We start from the raw sequence: 19,200 nt of genomic DNA, 5'->3' as shown, positions 1-19,200 counted from the left end.
GTCACACACTCTGAATGTCTCAAATGATGAGTCAGTGAAATGGTTTGCATGTTAGGTTTAAAAATAAGAGAGTGGGTGTCCCATCTACAGGGAGCAGCCATGCTCAACTTTCAGCCTGAGATGAGTGTGGTTCAGTGTAGCCAAAATATTTTGACTTATGGCTGGACGCAGTGGCTCATGCCTGTAATCCTAGCACTTTGGGAGGCCAAGGTGGGTGGATCACTTGAGGTCAGGAGTTTGAGACCAGCCTGGCCAACATGGTGAAACTCTTTCTCTACTAAAAATACAAAAATGAGCAGGGCATGCTGGCACATATCTGTAATCCCAGCTACTTGGGAGGCTGAGGCAAGAGAATCGCTTGAACCCAGGAGGCAGAGGTGGCAGTGAGCCGAGATTGCGCCACTGCACTCCAGCCTGGGCAACAGAGCAAGACTCTGTCTCAAAAAAAAAAAAAAAAAAAAAAAAAAAAAAAAAAATTCTGATTTTTCCCTAGAATGCTCAAGTCTAAATTTTCAAACATTGTGAATTCTCTCAAAAATTTGAAAAGGCACAGTGTAGAATAAATAGCTGCCTTATGGCTTGCCAGTTTCTTTCTTTCTTTCTTTCTTTTTTTTTTTTTTTTTTTTTTTTGAGACGGAGTTTCGCTCTTGTCACCCAGGCTGGAGTGCAATGGCGCGATCTCGGCTCACCGCAACCTCCGCCTCCTGGGTTCAGGCAATTCTCCTGCCTCAGCCTCCTGAGTAGCTGGGATTACAGGCACGCGCCACCATGCCCAGCTAATTTTTTGTATTTTTAGTAGAGACGGGGTTTCACCATGTTGACCAGGTTGGTCTCGATCTCTCGACCTTGTGATCCACCCGCCTCGGCCTCCCAAAGTGCTGGGATTACAGGCTTGAGCCACCGCGCCCGGCACTTTCTTTCTTAAATATACCTCTTTTACATTTCCAAGTGTCCTTTCTAGTTTCTGGGATTTGGTATATGAATTCACAGTATTCTCATACTTCTTCCCCAATTGCATGACAACTTTTATTACGTCATTCTTTTAGTTTTCCTCTTAACACATTACGGACAATTTTTCAGTATTTTATGGTTATTATATAAAAACAGTTCCATATACTACTTCATTTACCTTGACCCATGGCCATCTAATGCGTAATAAGTAAAAACTGTACAATCAGTCCTTTCACCTGCCATTGTTATCGCTGTTCTTGAGCATGAGTGATGATTCGTGGTTGGAGGCCAACTCTTCTTCCCTTCTCTCTGCAGCCGTCGTTTCACCAAGCTGACAATGTTCGGGGCACCCGCCACCACGGGTTGGTGGAGAGGCCGTGCAGGAACCGCTTCCACCCCCTCCACCGAAGGTCTGGGGACAAGCCGGGGCGACAGATATCCTTTTTTACTCTTCAGGGGGAGTGTGGGTTCTGAAATGTTTAAAAAGTTGTCGGGATTTATCTTCCCTGCAATTCTCCTTTGGCCTCAAAATCTTTATCTGATGAAGGGAGGCAATACAAATAAATGAGCTGGAAACTAGAAACATCTCTGCAGTCAAAATTTGGAAACATTGTAGGTGTTTATGAAAGCATCAGTAAAGTTCAGGTTCATGAAATAACAAAAACCATGTGTCATTCAGCCAAATTAGAGTTAAACCTGACTTTGAATCAGGTTACAGAGGCTTAGTCTATCTAGCAAAAATGGACATACAGGTATGTGATTTATTTGTATTTCTTTTGATCTGCTGACCTGCTTTTGGAACTTAAGAAATTTCATATAATTTTCTATTTGTGATGCTTCAAACTCAGTAAGTGATAACTAAAATAAACCTAGAATATAGGAAAATTTCATGCAGCAATGCACAGTCACACCAAACTCTATGCAGTTAAGTAGAAATCAAGGAAAGGAAATGGTGAATTCACCTGACAGTTCTGCTTATAGGCGGCAGTGGCGGGCGCTGCTGTGTGGGGAGCAGACTGAGCTGGGTTTTTCAGGAGAGAACACAGAACTGTGCCAGGAGGGTTGGTACTCTCACTTCATCCTTCTCAGAACTCGGGTTCAGGGGTGGAGGAAGGCGAAGAAAGGCAGGGTGGGCCCCACTGTGGAGAGCTGAATTCCTGGCAGTGATTACTAGAGTTGGCTTCACAAGCCCGGAAACCAGGAAGTGGGGGCAGGGCACTTAATGTTTACTGAGCACCTACCCATGCCAGGCACTGTGCCAGGCAATTTATGTGCCATTTAGACCTCAGAAACTCACTGGGTCATGTATTTTTCTGACCCTCATTTTCTGATGAGGAAACTGAGCATGTGGTGGATTAACCCGCCTGGGATGCAGTTCAGGCCCAACCGATGGCCCAGCCTGTGCTCCACCCTCCCCACGCCACCTATGCCCACTAGCAGAGATGAGGACCTTGTGCAAGGGAGCCAGGAGTTGTGAGGCACCCTAGGGAAACCCCAGTTTCTCTTGCCTTCAAGCTTCCTGCAGGTTTGTTTGTTTGATTGAGTTTTGGTTTTGTTATTGAGACGGAATCTCGCTCTGTCACTCAGGCTAGAGTGCAGTGGCACGATCTCGGCTCACTACAACCTCTACCTCCTGGGTTCAAGCAGTTCTCCTGCCTCAGCCTCCCCAGTAGTTGGGACTATAGGTGTGTGCCACCACACCCAGCTAATTTTTTTCTGTTTGTATTTTTAGTAGAGACAGGATTTCACTGTGTTAGCCAGGATGGTTTCGATCTCCTGACCTCGTGATCTGCCCACCTCAGCCTCCCAAAGCGCTGGGATTATAGGCGTGAGCCAGGTGCCCAGCCACAGTTTCTAATCTATTTGGAGGCAAAGAGAATGTCCTCAGGGAATGTTTGTCTCTCCCCTTTCTCCCGCCCCCAGGGACACACCACATTTGGTCCACAGAAGGACCGACTTCTGATTTTGTATATTATGTGGCTGTTATCAAGGAAAGTAAAGATGGTAAATAATCTGGAGAATTCTATTCTGGAATGTGTGATAACTTTGACACTGAATGAAAAAGGCAAAAGGGAATGGAGGCAGTTCATCAGCAAATTTGCACATGTCAGGATGGAGTAGTACATCAAACCGTGGTCCAAACTGCCTAGAATGTTCAAGCAGAAGACTCTGAGTGCTTCTTTGCTTGATTTAACAATGTATGTTTTTTCAGTTCTCAGTTCCCTCTTTCTCCTGATGGTGCTCTCATTTCTGTAGAGTCTATTAAACATGATGCCATGTATATGTATGTGTGTAGATGTATATGTGGCTATCTCAGATACTTTTGAACCAAATACAGTCTAAATGTATAAGCCTACACATAGCTTTATTAACAAAAGGAATAGAAGAGGAGGGAATTGAGAAAAGAGAAAGGAAGAGAATGTTTATCCACTTACAAAAACTATTTGTTAAGTATGTGCTAGTGGTCAGACATCATTTTAGACATTTAGTTAACTGTCACAGTAAACATAGCATGGTCCCTGCCCTCAGGTTGCCCAGAATTTAGTAGGAGAGGCTGCTCAGCAAACAAGCAGCCACGGCAGGTCTGGCGTCTGCAGGGAGGCAGCTCCAGAGCTGTGGGAGCACGTCAGAGGTGCAGCTTGAACCATTCCAGGGAAACCAAGTCATCCTGGGGGAAATCTGAGGCTTGAGGGATGAGAAGCAAGAGGAGAAAGTGTTCATTCATTAGATATTTACAGAGCCCCTTCTCTGTGCCAGGCCCTGTTGTAAGCCCAGTGATGAATAGGGAGACATAGTTCCTGCTTTCTTGAGTTTACAGTCCTGTGGGCGATGATGGCAAACAGGCAAAAAATAATAAAGGAAAATGGCTTTAGATGGTGATGAGTGAGATTTAAGAGAGTAAAGCGGTTGGGAGGGTATGTTTCAAGCAGAGGGAAGAGAATGTGGTGCAGAGTCCCAGAAAGGGAGGCAACTGCCTTTGTCCGGGGACCCTGTCTCTTAGGATAGGGTATAATCTGGCACTGTAGGGATCAACTGGAGAGTATTAGCAAAGCTAGTCAACTCCTAAAGGAAGTAGAAGCAAAAAACCAAGTTAATATGCAGAGAAATTAAAGTCATTAGACAGTATGAGTCAGAGTCACTGATTATGAGCCATGTCTTTGTGGTCTCCTAAGCCCCTAAACTGGGGTCCTGGGACTGGACATCTGTGATGCAGAGAAAGTTCTTTCGCCCAGTGTCTTGAGGAATCAAGGGTCCATGAAAAGGGAGACCTTGGAGGAGCATGGCATATGCAGGGAAGTGGCTCAGGGGCTTGGAGAGGCTCAGGGGCTATGATTCCATCTTTGTTTTCATGGCCTCCATTCTGTTGGTTGTGAAATAATTTGCTTAAAATGGTGGCCTTGCACATTTATCTATTACATTTTTAATGAAGTTTCATCATTTGGAAGTATAAAAAACTGGTTTCAGTCTTTGTTAGAACAAAAGGAAAAAAATGTAATCAGAATTCTCTTCTTAGAGCTGCTTCTTGGCTTGAGTGTTATTTAAAGAGGGCACACTGGCTTAGACAAGGGCTCTGAGGGTTCGCTCCTACAATTGGGTGATCTCAAAGAAAATGAACATTGTTTAACGAATATTCTGGCTTCCTCTCAGAGTGGGCAGCCACAGCATGCAGAGCTCTGGACAGGAGATTCCTTCTGGAGTGGGCTTTGCCCTTGGCACGGGCAGCCACAGAAGACCAGGGTACAGCTGCAGCTGGGCCCTGCCCTAGACCCATGCAGGCAGAGGAGAGGCACTGTCAGGGCTTGCTCCTGGCTGGGGGTCTGGGCTCGAGCGCTTGGAATAGATGCTCTTCTGCCCTTCTGCAGCTGCGCAGTCTGTAGCGGCCCTCTCACTCCCACTCCTCAAGAGTGGCAGACATGCTGGGTCCTAAACACCATCGCTGAACTTCTGAACTAGTCACATACATTTATAGCAAATAAAATATTTTCTCAGACTTATGGGTAACACACTGAGAAAGAAGGAGATATGCTGAAGAAGCGTAGAAAATGCCTTCCTTTAAAGGAAGTAGAGTGCTCACTAGCCTGAAGGCTCATGTAGAGGGGCCTAAGAACTGCAGAGTTAGGAATGGTTCTCCTCTCTGGGCTGGGCCTTGCTTTGGTTCTTTTCATCATAATGAGATGATAATGTTAGGACATTGGTTTATAGGACACTGTTGCTTTGAGATACATGGCCTATTACATTTGAGAAACACCATACTCTGTATCTCCTCTTGCAGCCTGACCATATATATTAGGGCTCTGAAAAGTCCTGCAGTTATGAAACAACTTCTCTTTACCCCAGGGTTTCCAAAACTTATGTGATCACAAAATCCAACTTTTACCTAACACCTGTCACCTCTTGAAGGACAAGGAAACACTGGTCTTTAGAATGTTAAGGGGGAAATATTCTGACTTCACAATACCACATGCAACCTATTTGCCTCTCTTGTGCTGAGGGAAATAGGGTGTTTTTATAAATGCAAGGACTCAAAAAGATGCCACTTATATGCGACCCTTACAGTTTGACTTAAAGATGTATTCTAGTGGGGTATAGTTGGAGGGACAAAAGGAAGTAAAATGACAGTAAACACATGGCTGAGAAATCAGGATGGAGCCAAATTGTGGCTACTTCTCTGTATTAAATCTGAAACTGAAACTTGTCTTGGTGGGTTCTATTAAGCAGACTCCCACGTCCACCTACCCCACCAGCTGCATGGAGGGTCGCAGGCCCGCCCCGCAAACTGTGTCCCTTGCAGAACACAGTTTCAGAGCAGGAGAGAAGATGACTGGCTTCCAGGCTGCCGCCACAAGGCTGTTCCTGAGCCCTGCCCAGGTGCACTGACCCACAAAGAGATAGGAAGCCAAGAGAAGGGAACTGTGTGTCTGCTCACCCAGCCGCAGGTCAAGCCTCAAGCCGCACAAAGAAAGGGGCAGGGCGGGTCTTATTTTCAGCTTCTGTAGCTCGGTTCCCTACCCACTGGTAAACGGGCCAGCTGATGTCTTCTCTTATCAGCAGAAGAAGAGCTACTCCTGTTCCTTTGGGGAAGAGTGAGTAAGAACTGTTCCCTCCCCAGGTTGAGAGGAACAGGATTGTTCCTCCCTGTGTTGATGGATTGAGGCAGTAACTGGAGTAGGAAGATTTTCCTACACAGAACTGCAGAGGCTTGGGCAGAGAGAAAGACTGGGATGACTCAGATCCTAACCTGAGTGTCTTGGTGGATGGTGCCCTCGCTAAAGAATATGGACCATAAGAAGAACAACAGACGAAAGGGACAGTAATTGGTTGGATTTCAGTAGAATTTGAGCTGTCTTGGGTACCTTTGGCAGAGGACTTGAGCAGCCAGTTGGAAATATGCACGTGGAGTTCCCAAGAACTGTTGGCAACTGCAGGTGTGGATTTAAGAGTTACTGGACTGTAGGTGACAGCTGGGGCCAGGGAAGGATGGGATTGGCCAAGGCAAACATGGAGGACAGGGGCTCTCCACCAGGAAGACAGGCACTGGTTCTGAAGCTCTTAGGAAGTGCCTCCCAAAGCACCTGTGCCCAGAGGCTCCAGCCACCCCCTCTATTTGCTCCCACTCTTCCTGGTGCCCAGTGATCCTGAGAGCATCCTGTGCTTCCCAGAGCAATGCAAGCAGGCATGGCCTGAGAGGCCACCGGACCACAGGGGACACTGGGCCAGAAGGCAAAGGGGTGAAGAGGAGTGCACAGAGGGGTAAGAAAAGATCCATGCGGGTGTGGGGTTTTTTAAGAACTTTAATTTTTGTTTCCATCCGTTGCAGCCACCTCTTCTTTGTTTATCTTTTTTGTTATCCCTCCTCCCCACCTTCCTTTTTTAATGTGGAAATCTTCCTTGAGCGGAAGGCTTCACTAAGGCTAACTAAGGAAGCAGTGGAGGAGGAGCTAGTGAGGTTGTTAAAAACCCGGTAGCCTGTGCGTCCCTTCTGCTGGCACGCCGGCACCTAGCAGGCACGCCAGCAATGTTTCTTGAATAATGGTAAATTGAAGTTGATAAATAAGAGTGTTTTCTCTGTCTTGAGGTTGTTATTTAGGGCATGTTAGTGTTGCGGAGTAATTAAAGCCACCTGAATGAAGTTTTCTGAAATTTTCCAAAGAACTAATAAATTTTGTCTGGGTTTTCCTCATATTAAGTTTAACTATAAGCTTATGAGTGGTTCCCTCGAGTTTTCAAATATCCAGTAAATTAAATGAGACAGTAAAAATTAAAAAGAGCTGAGAGGTCACATCTTTTAACTTTTGATGCCTCAGCCTAATTATATTAAAAATTTCTAGGAATTTACTATCTTTTTGTGTTGTTAATATCAGGAAGGTTAAAATGCTAACTTACACTCAACATTGAAATCACAAACATTTGATCATTACATGACTAATACACCACTGCATTCTAATTTGTATTATTAGTACTATGAAATCGGACATATTGACTTAAAAGATGGCAGTGTACTGAGACAAAGAGTAAACTTCTACTTCCTGAAATTAAGCATTTCTCAGCAGATATTAATCAAACCTGCAGAAAAGAGAAAGGCAGATAACCGTAGGTCTCAAGTCTCAGTGTTTCCTCCCTAATGGCTTTGCCAGCAGATATACGGATAGTCTGTCTCTCACGGGCCTTCATCTTCATCACCTTTTCCTCTCCTGCCTCCTACTGTGGTCTTGTCTCATCTGTACTTCATGTACATTAAGCCTAATAGTAAACCTTGAAGAAACATCTCCTTGGGAAATTACCTGTTTTATTTTATTGATTCAGGATCAAATTAAGAAATAAGATAATGAGACATGTCAAAGAAAACTAATACATAGAAGATGAAACTTGAAATTCTAATGCTTCTCCTGGCAAAGAAGACATTTCCCACTAAATCATTAAGAACTCATGAGAGCCTCCATTTTCCTAATTCCAGATTGTGTATTTACTTGAGCTGCCCAGCCCAGGCCTGCAGGATAGGGCCCCACTCCATCAAGGCTCCTGTCTCCTCCTGAGCCCGAGCAGATGATACCTTCTCTTATCCCCTCCTCCATCCTTCTTCCCAGAACACTCCAGGTACCATTTTCTATTTTCTGGGGCATGTGGTATAGTTCACTGTTTGCTGAGAGGCCGCTTAGTGGAGAGCTCTCAGGCTTTGGCATCAGTGAATTGTGGGTCTGACCCCTGATACACCAGGCCAGCTATCTGATCTTGGATTTCTCAGCTCTTCTAGAACTGAGCCTCAGCCTCTTCAGCTGTAAAATGGGGGAAAATATTTGCCTGTCAGGATTGTTAAGATTAAATGAAAGTGTGAACTCGGTACAGGCCTGGCACACAGTAGGTGGTTAGATATCTGTTTTCAAATTTCTGTGTTGATGTGTCGTATAGCTTGTATCTTCTTTAATATTTCCACCTTAAGAAATAAAGATTTGGGGTGAAAAGTGTTATTGGTAACTGCCGAATGTATATTTCATCCAATCAGTGATCCAGGAGACAAAAGGAATGGGTTTGGTTTGGGGGAGTGATAAGAAGGCAGCGTTCCACATAGGAGGCGAGAAAGGGAAAGTGGTGTTAGCAAAGGCAGAGGGGCAGAAAAATCCAGGCTGTGTTTGTGGAACCCAGACAGATGCAGGGATGACGAGCAGAAGAGGCCATTGGCCCCAAATTGTGGAACACCACAATAAGTTTTTGCCTTTTAGGCTGAACAAAATGAAGATTTCTTAGCAGAGTAAAGTGATTAACAATGTCTTCAGAAGGCTATGTGTGGGAACAGATAACTGAATGAATGAAAACAGTGCCTCTCTACTCTGTGTGTATGCCTCACCCCTATTGTGTCTCCAGGTGCCCAGAATATGCTCCAAGGTGCGCCAGACCCAGTGAACAACACAAGATTGATAAGACAGTGACCACACATCTAATGCACCTCTTTTTTGTCTGTAAATACCAAGAACCCACCTTAACTTAAGAAAATGAGGCCGGGCGCAGCGGCTCACGCCTGTAATCCCAGCACTTTGGGAGGCTGAGGCGGGTGGATCACGAGGTCAAGAGATCGAGACCATCCTGGTCAACATGGTGAAACCCCGTCTCTACTAAAAATACAAAAAAATTTAGCTGGGCATGGTGGCGTGTGCCTGTAATCCCAGCTACTCAGGAGGCTGAGGCAGGAGAATTGCCTGAACCAGGGAGGCCGAGGTTGCGGTGAGCTGAGATTGCGCCATTGCACTCCAGCCTGGGCGACAAGAGCGAAACTCCGTCTCAGAAAAAAAAAAAAAAAAAAAAAGAAAAAGAAAATGTATGGGCTTATGTCGCTAGAAGCCCAAGGGCTAGATCCAAGGTGTCATACAATATCATGGAGACCTCTGTGGTGCCACCTCTGGGATGACTTCACATGTAATAGAGAGTCTTTCTCGTGGCAAAACCCCAGATTCGGACACCCTTGGGCTCACACCACCTCTACTGGGGCACTCCTGTTTTTCCCTCAAAAGCACTCTCCTTGGTTCTGTTTGTGCCTATCCCTGAGCCAAACACTGTTTCCAGAGGGTGAAGTACCTGGGCTATTATCCTGGGCCTGGGTCCCTCCCTTGTGGCCCAGAGGGAATAGCAACCTTAGCAGGTTTGGAGCGAGAGTGGCAATAGTTCCTGAAAACAAAAGGTGCCAGGCAGGCAAAAAATAACAAACACCCCACAAAAAACCATGCAAAGAAAACACTGGTTAGGAGACAGCAGAATAGACTGTCCTTGAGGAGGGTGATGAGAGAAAGCATGAAGGAAGAGCTGTCAGGTACAGGGATAAAGATAAGAGCCAAAAACTTAGTTAATTAACTCTCTGAGTTCACCTTGTTCATTCTGCTTCAAGTTTCCATTAATTTTTACTTTTCCTTTATTAAAAATTCTACTTTGATGGTAGTGCTTTTGGAGCCAATTATTCCTCACAGCCTCTGGATGAGAGTTGGCCAAGGTAAGCAAGACATACTTTAAAAGTTACGATGGATGTGTGTTATTTTTAGATAATTTTGCTTAACTTTATCCACTTTGAATGTTGTTTTAGAAATTTCTAATATAAAGCATAGAATCCTGTTTTCTCTTATAAAATTTAATTTCAGCAGGAGGATCATTGGAGACCAGAAGTTTTGAGGCTGTAGTGTGCTATGATGGAGCTGTGACTAGCTACTGCACTCCAGCCTGGGCAACATAGCAAGATGCCATCTCTTAAACAAACACACACACACTGGCGCAGTGGCTTACGCCTGTAATCCCAGCGCTTTGGGAGGTTGAAGTGGGTGGATCACAAGGTCAGGAGATCGAGACCATCCTGGCTAACATGGTGAAACCCCGTCTCTACTAAAAATGCAAAAAGTTGCGGGGCGTAGTGGTGCGTGTCTGTAATCCCAGCCACTCAGGAGGCTGAGGCAGGAGAATCGCTTGAGCCAGGGAGCCAGAGGTTGCAGTGAGCCAAGATCGTCCCACTGTACTCCAACCTGGTGACCAAGCGAGACTCCATCTCAGAAAAACAAAGAAAATAAAAAAACACCTAAGCGTTTCCAGCGATAGGCTTATATGAAAGTCTAAAATGAAAAGTTACTTAAAGAAATCTAGGTCAGGCATGGTGGCTTATGCCTGTAATCCCAGCACTTTGGGAGGCCGAGGCGGGTGGATCACGAGGTCAACAGATCGAGACCATCCTGGTCAACATGGTGAAACCCCATCTCTACTAAAAATACAAAAAATTAGCTGGGCATGGTGGCCCGTGCCTGTAATCCCAGCTACTCAGGAGGCTGAGGCAGGAGAATTGCCTGAACCCCGGAAGCAGAGTTGCAGTGAGCCAAGATCACGCCATTGCACTCCAGCCTGGGTAACAAGAGCGAAACTCTGTCTCAAAAAAAAAAAGAAAGAAAGAAATCTAGATCTTCATATTTAAAACCAAATAGAAACACATTTGGAATATATTTACCAATAGAATACTCTGATACGGCATTCTTACATTTGAGACAGAAAAATCAGCATCTTTTCTCAGAGTGTCTTACCTGCTGAAAAGGACAAAAGACTCTTAAAATGGAAATTTGCACAGTGTATTTGCTTTAAGGTCTCTTTGAGTATTTTTGTACCCAATACAGAGGGTGACAGAAAATAGAATTAATTGAGAAAAAACTACCGCATCTATTGTGTGCATCGTATCATTTTTCAGATCACCAAATGAGATTCAGGAGGCATTTAAAATATGTGTATCAAAAACATTTAGCTCTCTGGATTGAAGTCTGCTCTCCCTCCATTCTCTGGGCAGATACTGACTGAGCACTTACTGTGTATGATGTGCCTGGACCTGGGAAAGGAAATAAAGATGGATGACAGTGGGCCCCATCTCAAATAGATTTTCAGCTGCCCTCAAGAATCTTGGGATCCAGGGTTGTAAAATAAATACAGTATTTTATTACATCAGTAAAAGGCATCTCCAAACTGATATTTTTCTTTTGTGTATCCAAGAAATGTCTTCCGATTTTCAGAGCACCAGGATTGGTTAAACTAATATTTTCATACCCTGGGTACTATAACAGTTACATTCCTCTTCATGGCCATTGGCACGGGAATGCAAAATGTTTGCATCCAAGATTGCCAAAGTGCCCCCTACGTGTACACTGAACTCATCTGCCCAACTAGCTACTCCTATTCCTTATGGGTTTTTCCTACTTTGAAATTGGAGATCACAGGACTGGAGGGATCATTCAGTCTTACCTCATTTTAACAATGATAGGCAACATGAGTGAGGCATGGGTTATTTTTAAGTGACTCTCAGGTTGCAGAGCGAGGTGAGTAGAAGAGCCAGTTCTGAGATGTAGGGCTGAGGACCTCCTTTGCTCTCTGTGGATTGACTTCTTTTCCTTTTATGATGTTCTGGTTTTTAAAGGCAGCAGCCTCCTTGGAAAGAAGAAAAGCATCCTGGGTTCAGGCTGACATCTGCACTTAACAGGTACATGGATTGTTTTCTGGTAGAAGTAGATTTTAAAGAAATTTAACCGTCTTGATATTTTTTACGTAGCATCCAGTTGCCAGAGTATGTTTATGTAAGCTGTGTTGATATGATGTGTTAAAAACAAAACCCACCATTTACTAAGTGTCTGCAGGGGACAGTACAGAGCACACGAGGTCTGGGGTGGGACTACTAGGGGTTGCGTCTTACTGTGTGACCTTGAGCAGATTATTTAACTTCTGATTGCCTCAGTTTACTCATTTGAAAAATGGAGATCATGGTCCCTAGATCATGGGTTGAATAAGATAACTCTGGGAAATATATGTGCTGAATAAACATCGGCTATTGTTGTAATCACTTTGGGCCAAACTCCTCAGTCATTTCTTTCAATCCTGACAACACCCTATAAGAATAAGTATTATTATTATTATTATTATTATTATTTTTATTTTATTTTATTTTATTTTTTTCTGAGACAGAGTTTCGCTCTTGTTACCCAGGCTGAGGTGCAATGACGCGATCTCAGCTTACCGCAACCTCCGCCTCCTGGGTTCAGGCAATTCTCCTGCCTCAGTCTCCCCAGTAGCTGGGACTACAGGCTGCGACACCATGCCCAGCTAATTTTTTGTGTTTTTAGTAGAGATGGGGTTTCACCATGTTGATCAGGATGGTCTCGATCTCTTGACCTCATGATCCACCCGCCTCAGCCTCCCAAAGTGCTGGGATTATAGGCGTGAGCCACCGCGCCCAGCCATGAGTATTACTTTCTATTCTAAAAGGTGAAGTGACTTGTTTAAGGGTCTTAGCTAATAGGTGGACTAGTATTTAAAAAAAAAAATCTGGGCACAGTGGCTCACACCTGTAGTCCCTACACTTTGGGAGGCTGAGGCCAGAGGATCATGTGAGCCCAGGAGTTCGAGGCCAACCTGGGCAAGAGGGTGAGACCCTGTCTCTATTGGAAAAAAAAAAAAAAAAAGATATGCCTGTGGTTCCAGCTACTTAGGAGGCTGAGGTGAGGGGATCACCTGAGCCCAGTAGGTTAAGGCTGCAGTGGGCTGTGTTTGCACCATTGTACTCCAGCCTGGGCAACAAAAAGAAGCTGTTGCAAAAACAAAAAGAAACCTGATTAATGGTGCACAATTTTAAATACACGCAAACAGAAGTGTTATAAGAGCCCTGTGGTGCCCATCCTCAGCTTCACTTGTTTTTTGTTTTGTTTTGTTTTTTTGTTTTTTGGTTTTTTTTTTGAGACGGAGTTTTGCTCTTGTTACCCAGGCTGGAGTGCAATGGCGCGATCTCGGCTCACCGCAACCTCCGCCTCCTGGGCTCAGGCAATTCTCCTGCCTCAGACTCCTAAGTAGCTGGGATTACAGGCACGCACCACCACGCCCCGCTAGTTTTTTGTATTTTTAGTAGAGACGGGGTTTCACCATGTTGACCAGGATGGTCTCGATCTCTCGACCTCGTGATCCACCCGCCTCAGCCTCCCAAAGTGCTGGGATTACAGGCTTGAGCCACCGCGCCCGGCTAGCTTCACTTGTTATCAGCATTCTGCCAGTCTCTCTAAACTTACGTCCCACCCTAGTCCCATGACTGACTAGAATACAGTATTTTACCTGGATATATCTCCAGCAGTGTAAGGCCGACGAGAACCTTTTTTAAAAAACAACCACCATGCTGTTATTATACTTAACAAAATTTAAAATAACTCCTTAATGTGATTTAATATCCAGTCTATATTTAGATTTTCCCATTTGGCTCCACATTTGATTGATGTTCTCTTGAGTCTGTTTGAATCTGTAAAGAGGCTGGAATCTGAATCCAGCTGTCTGATCCCAGCAGCCATGCTCCTTCTGTTGCACTACGGGTTCTGCCCTTGTCTGCCTGTTCCTCCTCTGAAGCCTCCCGAGGCTGTCACTGGAGTGGACCACCAAGCATTGTAGGTTAATGAAGATGCTTACCAGTTCTCCTTATGGCCGACAGTTTGACCTCATGACGAGATAAATAAATAATCATGTCTTGCATCCAAGGCTTCATAGGCACTGAAGCTAATTGGGAGAATTTGAGAAATTTGCTATACATTAGTGGCTCCCAAAGTTTTCTCTTAGGTCCACTTTACAGTCTTAAAAAACACTGAGGCTGGGTGTGGTGGCTCATGCCTGTAATCCCAGCACTTTGGGAGACCCAGGCAGGTGAATCACCTGAGGTCAGGAGTTAGAGACCAGCCTGGCCAACATGTTGAAACCCCATCTCTACTAAAAATACAAAAATAGCCAGGCATGGTGGTGCACACCTGTAGTTCCAGCTACTCAGGAGGCTGAGGCCAGGAGAATTGCTTGAACCTGGGAGGTGGAGGCTGCAGTGAGCCGAGATCATGACACTGTACTCCAGCCTGGGTGACAGAGCAAGACTCCATCTCAAAAAAATAAAAATAAAAAACAGTGAGGCCTGGCATGGTGGCTCATGTCTGTAATCCCAGCACTTTGGGAAACCGAGGTGGGCACATCACCTGAGGTCAGGTGTTCAAGACCAGCCTGGCCAACATGGTGACCCCATCTCTACTAAAAATATGAAAATTAGCCAGGTATGGTGGCACATGTCTGTAATCCCAGCTACTTGAGAGGCTAAGACAGGAAAATCACTTGAACCCAGGAGGTAGAGGTTGCAGTGAGCACCACTGCACTTCAGCCTGGGTGACAAGAGCAAAACTCCATCTCAAAAATAAAATAAAATAAAATAAAAAACATTGAGGCCCTCAAATAGTATTTGTTTATGTGAGTATATCTATTGATATTAGAAATTAAATTGAGAGATTTTTAAAAAGATACTAGTGAATTAAAAAAATAATAAGCCCATTACATGTTAACATAAATAAGATATTTTTTAAAAGAAACACAAAAAAACGTATTGAGAATAGTGGTAATGCTCACCTTTTACAGATGTCTCCAGGGCAGCTGGGTTCTCTGCTCCTGCTCCTGCACTCAGCAGGACATAACATCTCACATAGCCGCTGCGGAGCCCAGCGTGCTGCGGGGAGAGCAAGAGTGAAAAGGCAAAGGAGGCTTTACTATCATTTTGAGACTAGTCTTGACCTTGTCTTCTCCCTGGAAGGGTATTGCAAACCACTGCTCTAAGTGATCCTTTACTTAGAAACAGTTACTTTTTGGTGGAGAAAACCTAGTGTAGCCACAGGCTAAACTGGCCACAGCCAGCTTCTGAGCTGGGGAGAACAGAAAGATCTTGGAGGGAAGCTGTGAATCCAAGGCCCGCCTTGTTGAACTAGTCACCAAGCCATCAGCGTCAGCAAATAAGGCTACATGAATCTAAATTAAAATATTCGGGAGTGTGGACTATGCTCAGAGGCTGTTACTGATGTAAAGAACTTCAGGTAGGTCCTAACCCCTTATTTGATGATTATAAGTCAGTTATTCTTGCTTTCTTTCCCATTGTTAATATTCAACAAAGACGGTTGCATTTTCACTAAGGAAAACAGATTTTCAACCAGACTCTCTCCTCCGCTCCTTAGGACCAATTCTGATTCTGCTCTTCACACGAGTGTTCTGAGCACCAAGCCCCAGGACCCCTATGGAGGAGGGGGCCAGTCAGCCTGGCCTGCCCCATACATGGGTAAGACACACAGGCCACTGCTGACATCAGCTGTGCTTGTCATTCTGTCCTCGGGCCCGAGGGAGACAGAGGCTGAAATAGAGTTTGCGCTTGCCCGGTTCAGTGGTCTTTGAGAAGCAGCTCATGGCAGGGGAAGCGTGTGTCCGGGATGCAGTCAGGATGGATGGTGCTCCTGGGGTCCCGTGCCTCTGCCCTGCTTCCTCTGTGGCACGCTCTCCTTGTTGGTGTTTCTTGGCCCTCTTCTGGGCATCCATCATCTTCTAATAACTTCCTAACTGGTCTCCTGATTTCCAGTCTCACAGCCCTTCGATCCAATTTTATGTTAGGTTCTCAAGAGACCTCTTTCCCCACCCAGGATCTGAACCAAGTGAAAAATAAAGCCAGAAGTGACAGACAGGGCTAGATCACCTTTCTTACTGAAAAGACCAGGTTGGAGGAAGTGGCTGTCTCTGTGGGTCAGTGGGCCTGTTGTGACTGAACCCCAGCGTGAGGCTGACTCCTGCTGAGTGGCCGGCAGCACTGGCCAGCATGGTCCCCGGGAGGAGGGGGTCAGGTAAGCCTGGGGAGGCAAGGGCAGAGCAGAGGCCTGCTGCCTGAGGGAAGGCACACCCTTGAGAAGGAGATGAGGAGGCTGGACTGGAACTGCATCCCCTGTTCAGTTGGCCCTCTGGCCAGTGTAAGGGCATGGAGAGAGCCCAGGAGTAACCCACACATGCCATCTCGCAGCATCTGCTTTCAGAGTGAACCCAAACCCGATCCTCTTGCTCTCCTGCTTAAAATCCTCACTGCCACCTCTCACCTTCAGGAGGAAACTCAGATCTTCTTTGGAATGGCATGAGCCCCAAGGTCTGGCTCCTGTCTGCCTCTCCCTTTTCCCTCTGCTCCCCCACCTCACATCCAAGGTAGCCATGGGAACCACTTCGGGTACCACTGTTTCTTCCTGTTTTCTTCTCTTCCTCTCTCACTCACTCCCGGCCTTCCTGGCCGACACCCTCTTGATCCATAAACCTTAGCTCGTGTGTGTCCCCACGTCTGTAGAGCCATCTTGACCTTCCTCCCCCTCAGCTCGGAATTGCCATGTCCTTCTGACATCCCAGACTCCTGTCTTAGCACCTGCACTGCTTGGCAGCTTGTTTACGTGGATATGCTTCTCTTTCTCTGCTCAGTGTAGATTTCTTGAAGGCAGCATGTTAATGGTCTTGTTCTCTCCAGCTGCTAGCACAGTGCCCAGCACAGAGGAGCCCGTACTAATGGAGACGTGTGAAGAATCACACATGGGCTCACATGTGCACAACACTTGCCAAAACACCTTCCAGGTGCTGGCACCTGACCTGTGCATGAAGTGAGGGAGGCTGGTCATTCAGACACATTCCAAGCCTACCTTTCTGTTGTTTATAATCTAGAAAGAACAATGGTCTTGAATTAGCCATTCTGTGTGCAGATTGACTCTTGACCAAAAACTTTCAGGGCTGTGTATTTGTTCTTGAAACAGGAATAAATACATCTTTAGCCACAAAACCAGCTTTTCTGGTTTTCTTTACTTTTTGGACAATTTAAAGCCTAAATGGCCTCTTTTCCTTCCAGGAGAACATTCATGGACTTATTTCTTTGTACATAGCAGGGACAGGATTTCATAATAATTGTTACTGTATTGGTTCTGTTGGTGCAATTCAGAGAAGACTACATTTGCCTAAATGATTGTTTGCTTGTAAGCTATGAGAGCTTTCAGAATTGGTTAGGGACATCGACCGATGCTTCCACACATGGGAATATGAAAGTTGGTGGTGATGTTGAAATTGGATATGGGTCCGCTGCTGACTGCTTAGAGAATTAGGGTGTGTGGGAAGAGGGATACATTTAGTTTCAGGATAGGTAGAGATGGGAATATGTAAACCAAGCCTAAAAAAAGCAGAGGCTGCAATGGGTGGGGGCGCCTGTGAGCACAGCAGGATCCTAATGGACGGGAGCCAGCCACACGGACAGATTTTTACCCTGGAGCCCCTACATTTCTGCTTCTGCCATTCCTTCATTTACATTGCCCTCTGCAAAGTTCCTGCTTCTCTAGAAAGGGCCTAAGGCCTAGAGAAACAAGGGAATCACAGGTAATTTAAGTGAGGACTTTCTGAGGCTTGCATATGGAGAACAAGAAAGGAACTAAAGAAAGCAGTTACCTGAGTTGAAGTATTCATGCTGAGCGATGGAGGCTCTGCAAGAAGAGGTGGGAAATGTCAGAAAGTGTAAGTGAGGATGGAATAAGAGCAAGGGAATGTGAATATTGGTCTAGGTAGACAGAGCAATGGGAAAAACAGGAAGAAAGAAAGAAATCCTGGAGCAGGATTCCTGCGTTGGTTGACTTGAGAATTGTGGCGGTCTCTGCTTTTCAAATCAGCAGTTAAAAATTGTTGGGCTCCAGTATCTGACACCCATGGAGGGTGGGCTGGCCTCCAGCTCAGATGTCTGAACTGTGCCTGCTCCTTGCAGTTGCCCTGCAAGTATAGCAGAACTCAGAAACACAGCCTAATATGGATGTGTTTACATGGGAAAGCCAGTGTGTTTAAAATATTATCCAAGTCTCCAAGGATGGAAATTATTTCTGGAGAATTATATTGTTGGTGGGAGCTATTTTAAATCGTTTCATGTATTTTCCCCCTGTATTTCATTAAAGTTTTTCATTTCGTTCCTTTTGGATTTTAAAAATATCAACTAGCTTTGCAAAAAGGTATTTCTTATAGGAGCAACTAAATAAAGATTTAAAAAGTGAAGGGAAAATATAATTGAAGCCAGAACTGAGTTCTACGTTAGAAGCAATAGTAACTGCTCTTTCCCTGGGAATCTCTCGAGCAGATTGATGTAGCCACACCTTTTTGTTGTTGTTGTTGTTGATGTGAGCCAATGATGAGAGCATCTGCTCACAGCTTAACTACATGAGCAGTAAACTATGGTACATTCATGAGTGGAGATTTGTGTCACAAGAAAACAAAGCCTGATACATGTTGAGTAATTTTTGTAATGGCTGTTGAGTTTCATGACAGGCATAAATGATAAGCAGTTGGTATGAATGACGGAAATAAATTTTTATGCAGCCAAACAAGATTTTATAATTTCTCTCTTTTTGTTTAATTATCTAGAATCTGTAAAGAGGGAATGTTGACCATTTCCCTGGCAGCACGTGCAGCCTGATGACCACTTCACACATACATGCAGAGAAGCAAGCACAGGGCTCTCTGGGACACGGGCCCTGTCCCATAGCCTAGGACCGTCCCCTAACACCCCTCCTATCATCGGGCATGTGGAGGAGGGTCTGGGGTAGTCCACTTCCTTTCAGGGAATAAAAGGGTGTGTGATAGTTGTCTTCTCTGCACCCAGCAATATAGATGCTGTTCATCGCCATCTTTGGGGACCACCGTCCTCAGCTCCTTAGGGTGGAGGGGGCTTGGCATGCCTTGGATCCAGTAACCTTTCACCTGCCAATAAGGTTTGACCTGCAGCATTAAGGAGAAGGTTTACAGTGCAAATAACCTTGAAAGATGGAAGCCTGTTAATTGCATGGATTGGGTGGGGGCACAGTGGCAGGTACGAGCATCCCAGATCTGAAGAGGGGCAAACAGAGTGTCACCCGGGGACAAGAGGGCCCAGAA

The 19,200-nt window shown here is 45.2% G+C and overlaps 1 protein-coding gene across 4 annotated transcripts in view; it reads left to right on the top strand.

Annotated features, from left to right (window-relative positions):
• The window catches only part of CRTC3 (CREB regulated transcription coactivator 3), a 117,801-nt gene that overhangs the window by 64,552 nt on the left and 34,049 nt on the right, over window positions 1-19,200 (top strand). For all 4 annotated transcript variants that reach the window (XM_039479854.2, XM_074400046.1, XM_039479853.2 and 1 more), the window contains exons 3-6: window positions 1,267-1,386; window positions 9,867-9,928; window positions 11,873-11,935; window positions 15,462-15,562. In XM_039479854.2, coding sequence (XP_039335788.1) covers window positions 1,267-1,386; window positions 9,867-9,928; window positions 11,873-11,935; window positions 15,462-15,562 — 346 coding nt within the window. The remainder of the gene's footprint in view (window positions 1-1,266; window positions 1,387-9,866; window positions 9,929-11,872; window positions 11,936-15,461; window positions 15,563-19,200) is intronic.

The sequence above is a fragment of the Saimiri boliviensis genome, chromosome 5, assembly GCF_048565385.1.
Source record: "Saimiri boliviensis isolate mSaiBol1 chromosome 5, mSaiBol1.pri, whole genome shotgun sequence".
Classification (NCBI taxonomy): domain Eukaryota; kingdom Metazoa; phylum Chordata; class Mammalia; order Primates; family Cebidae; genus Saimiri; species Saimiri boliviensis.
This window is presented reverse-complemented; position numbering and strand designations above follow the sequence as displayed.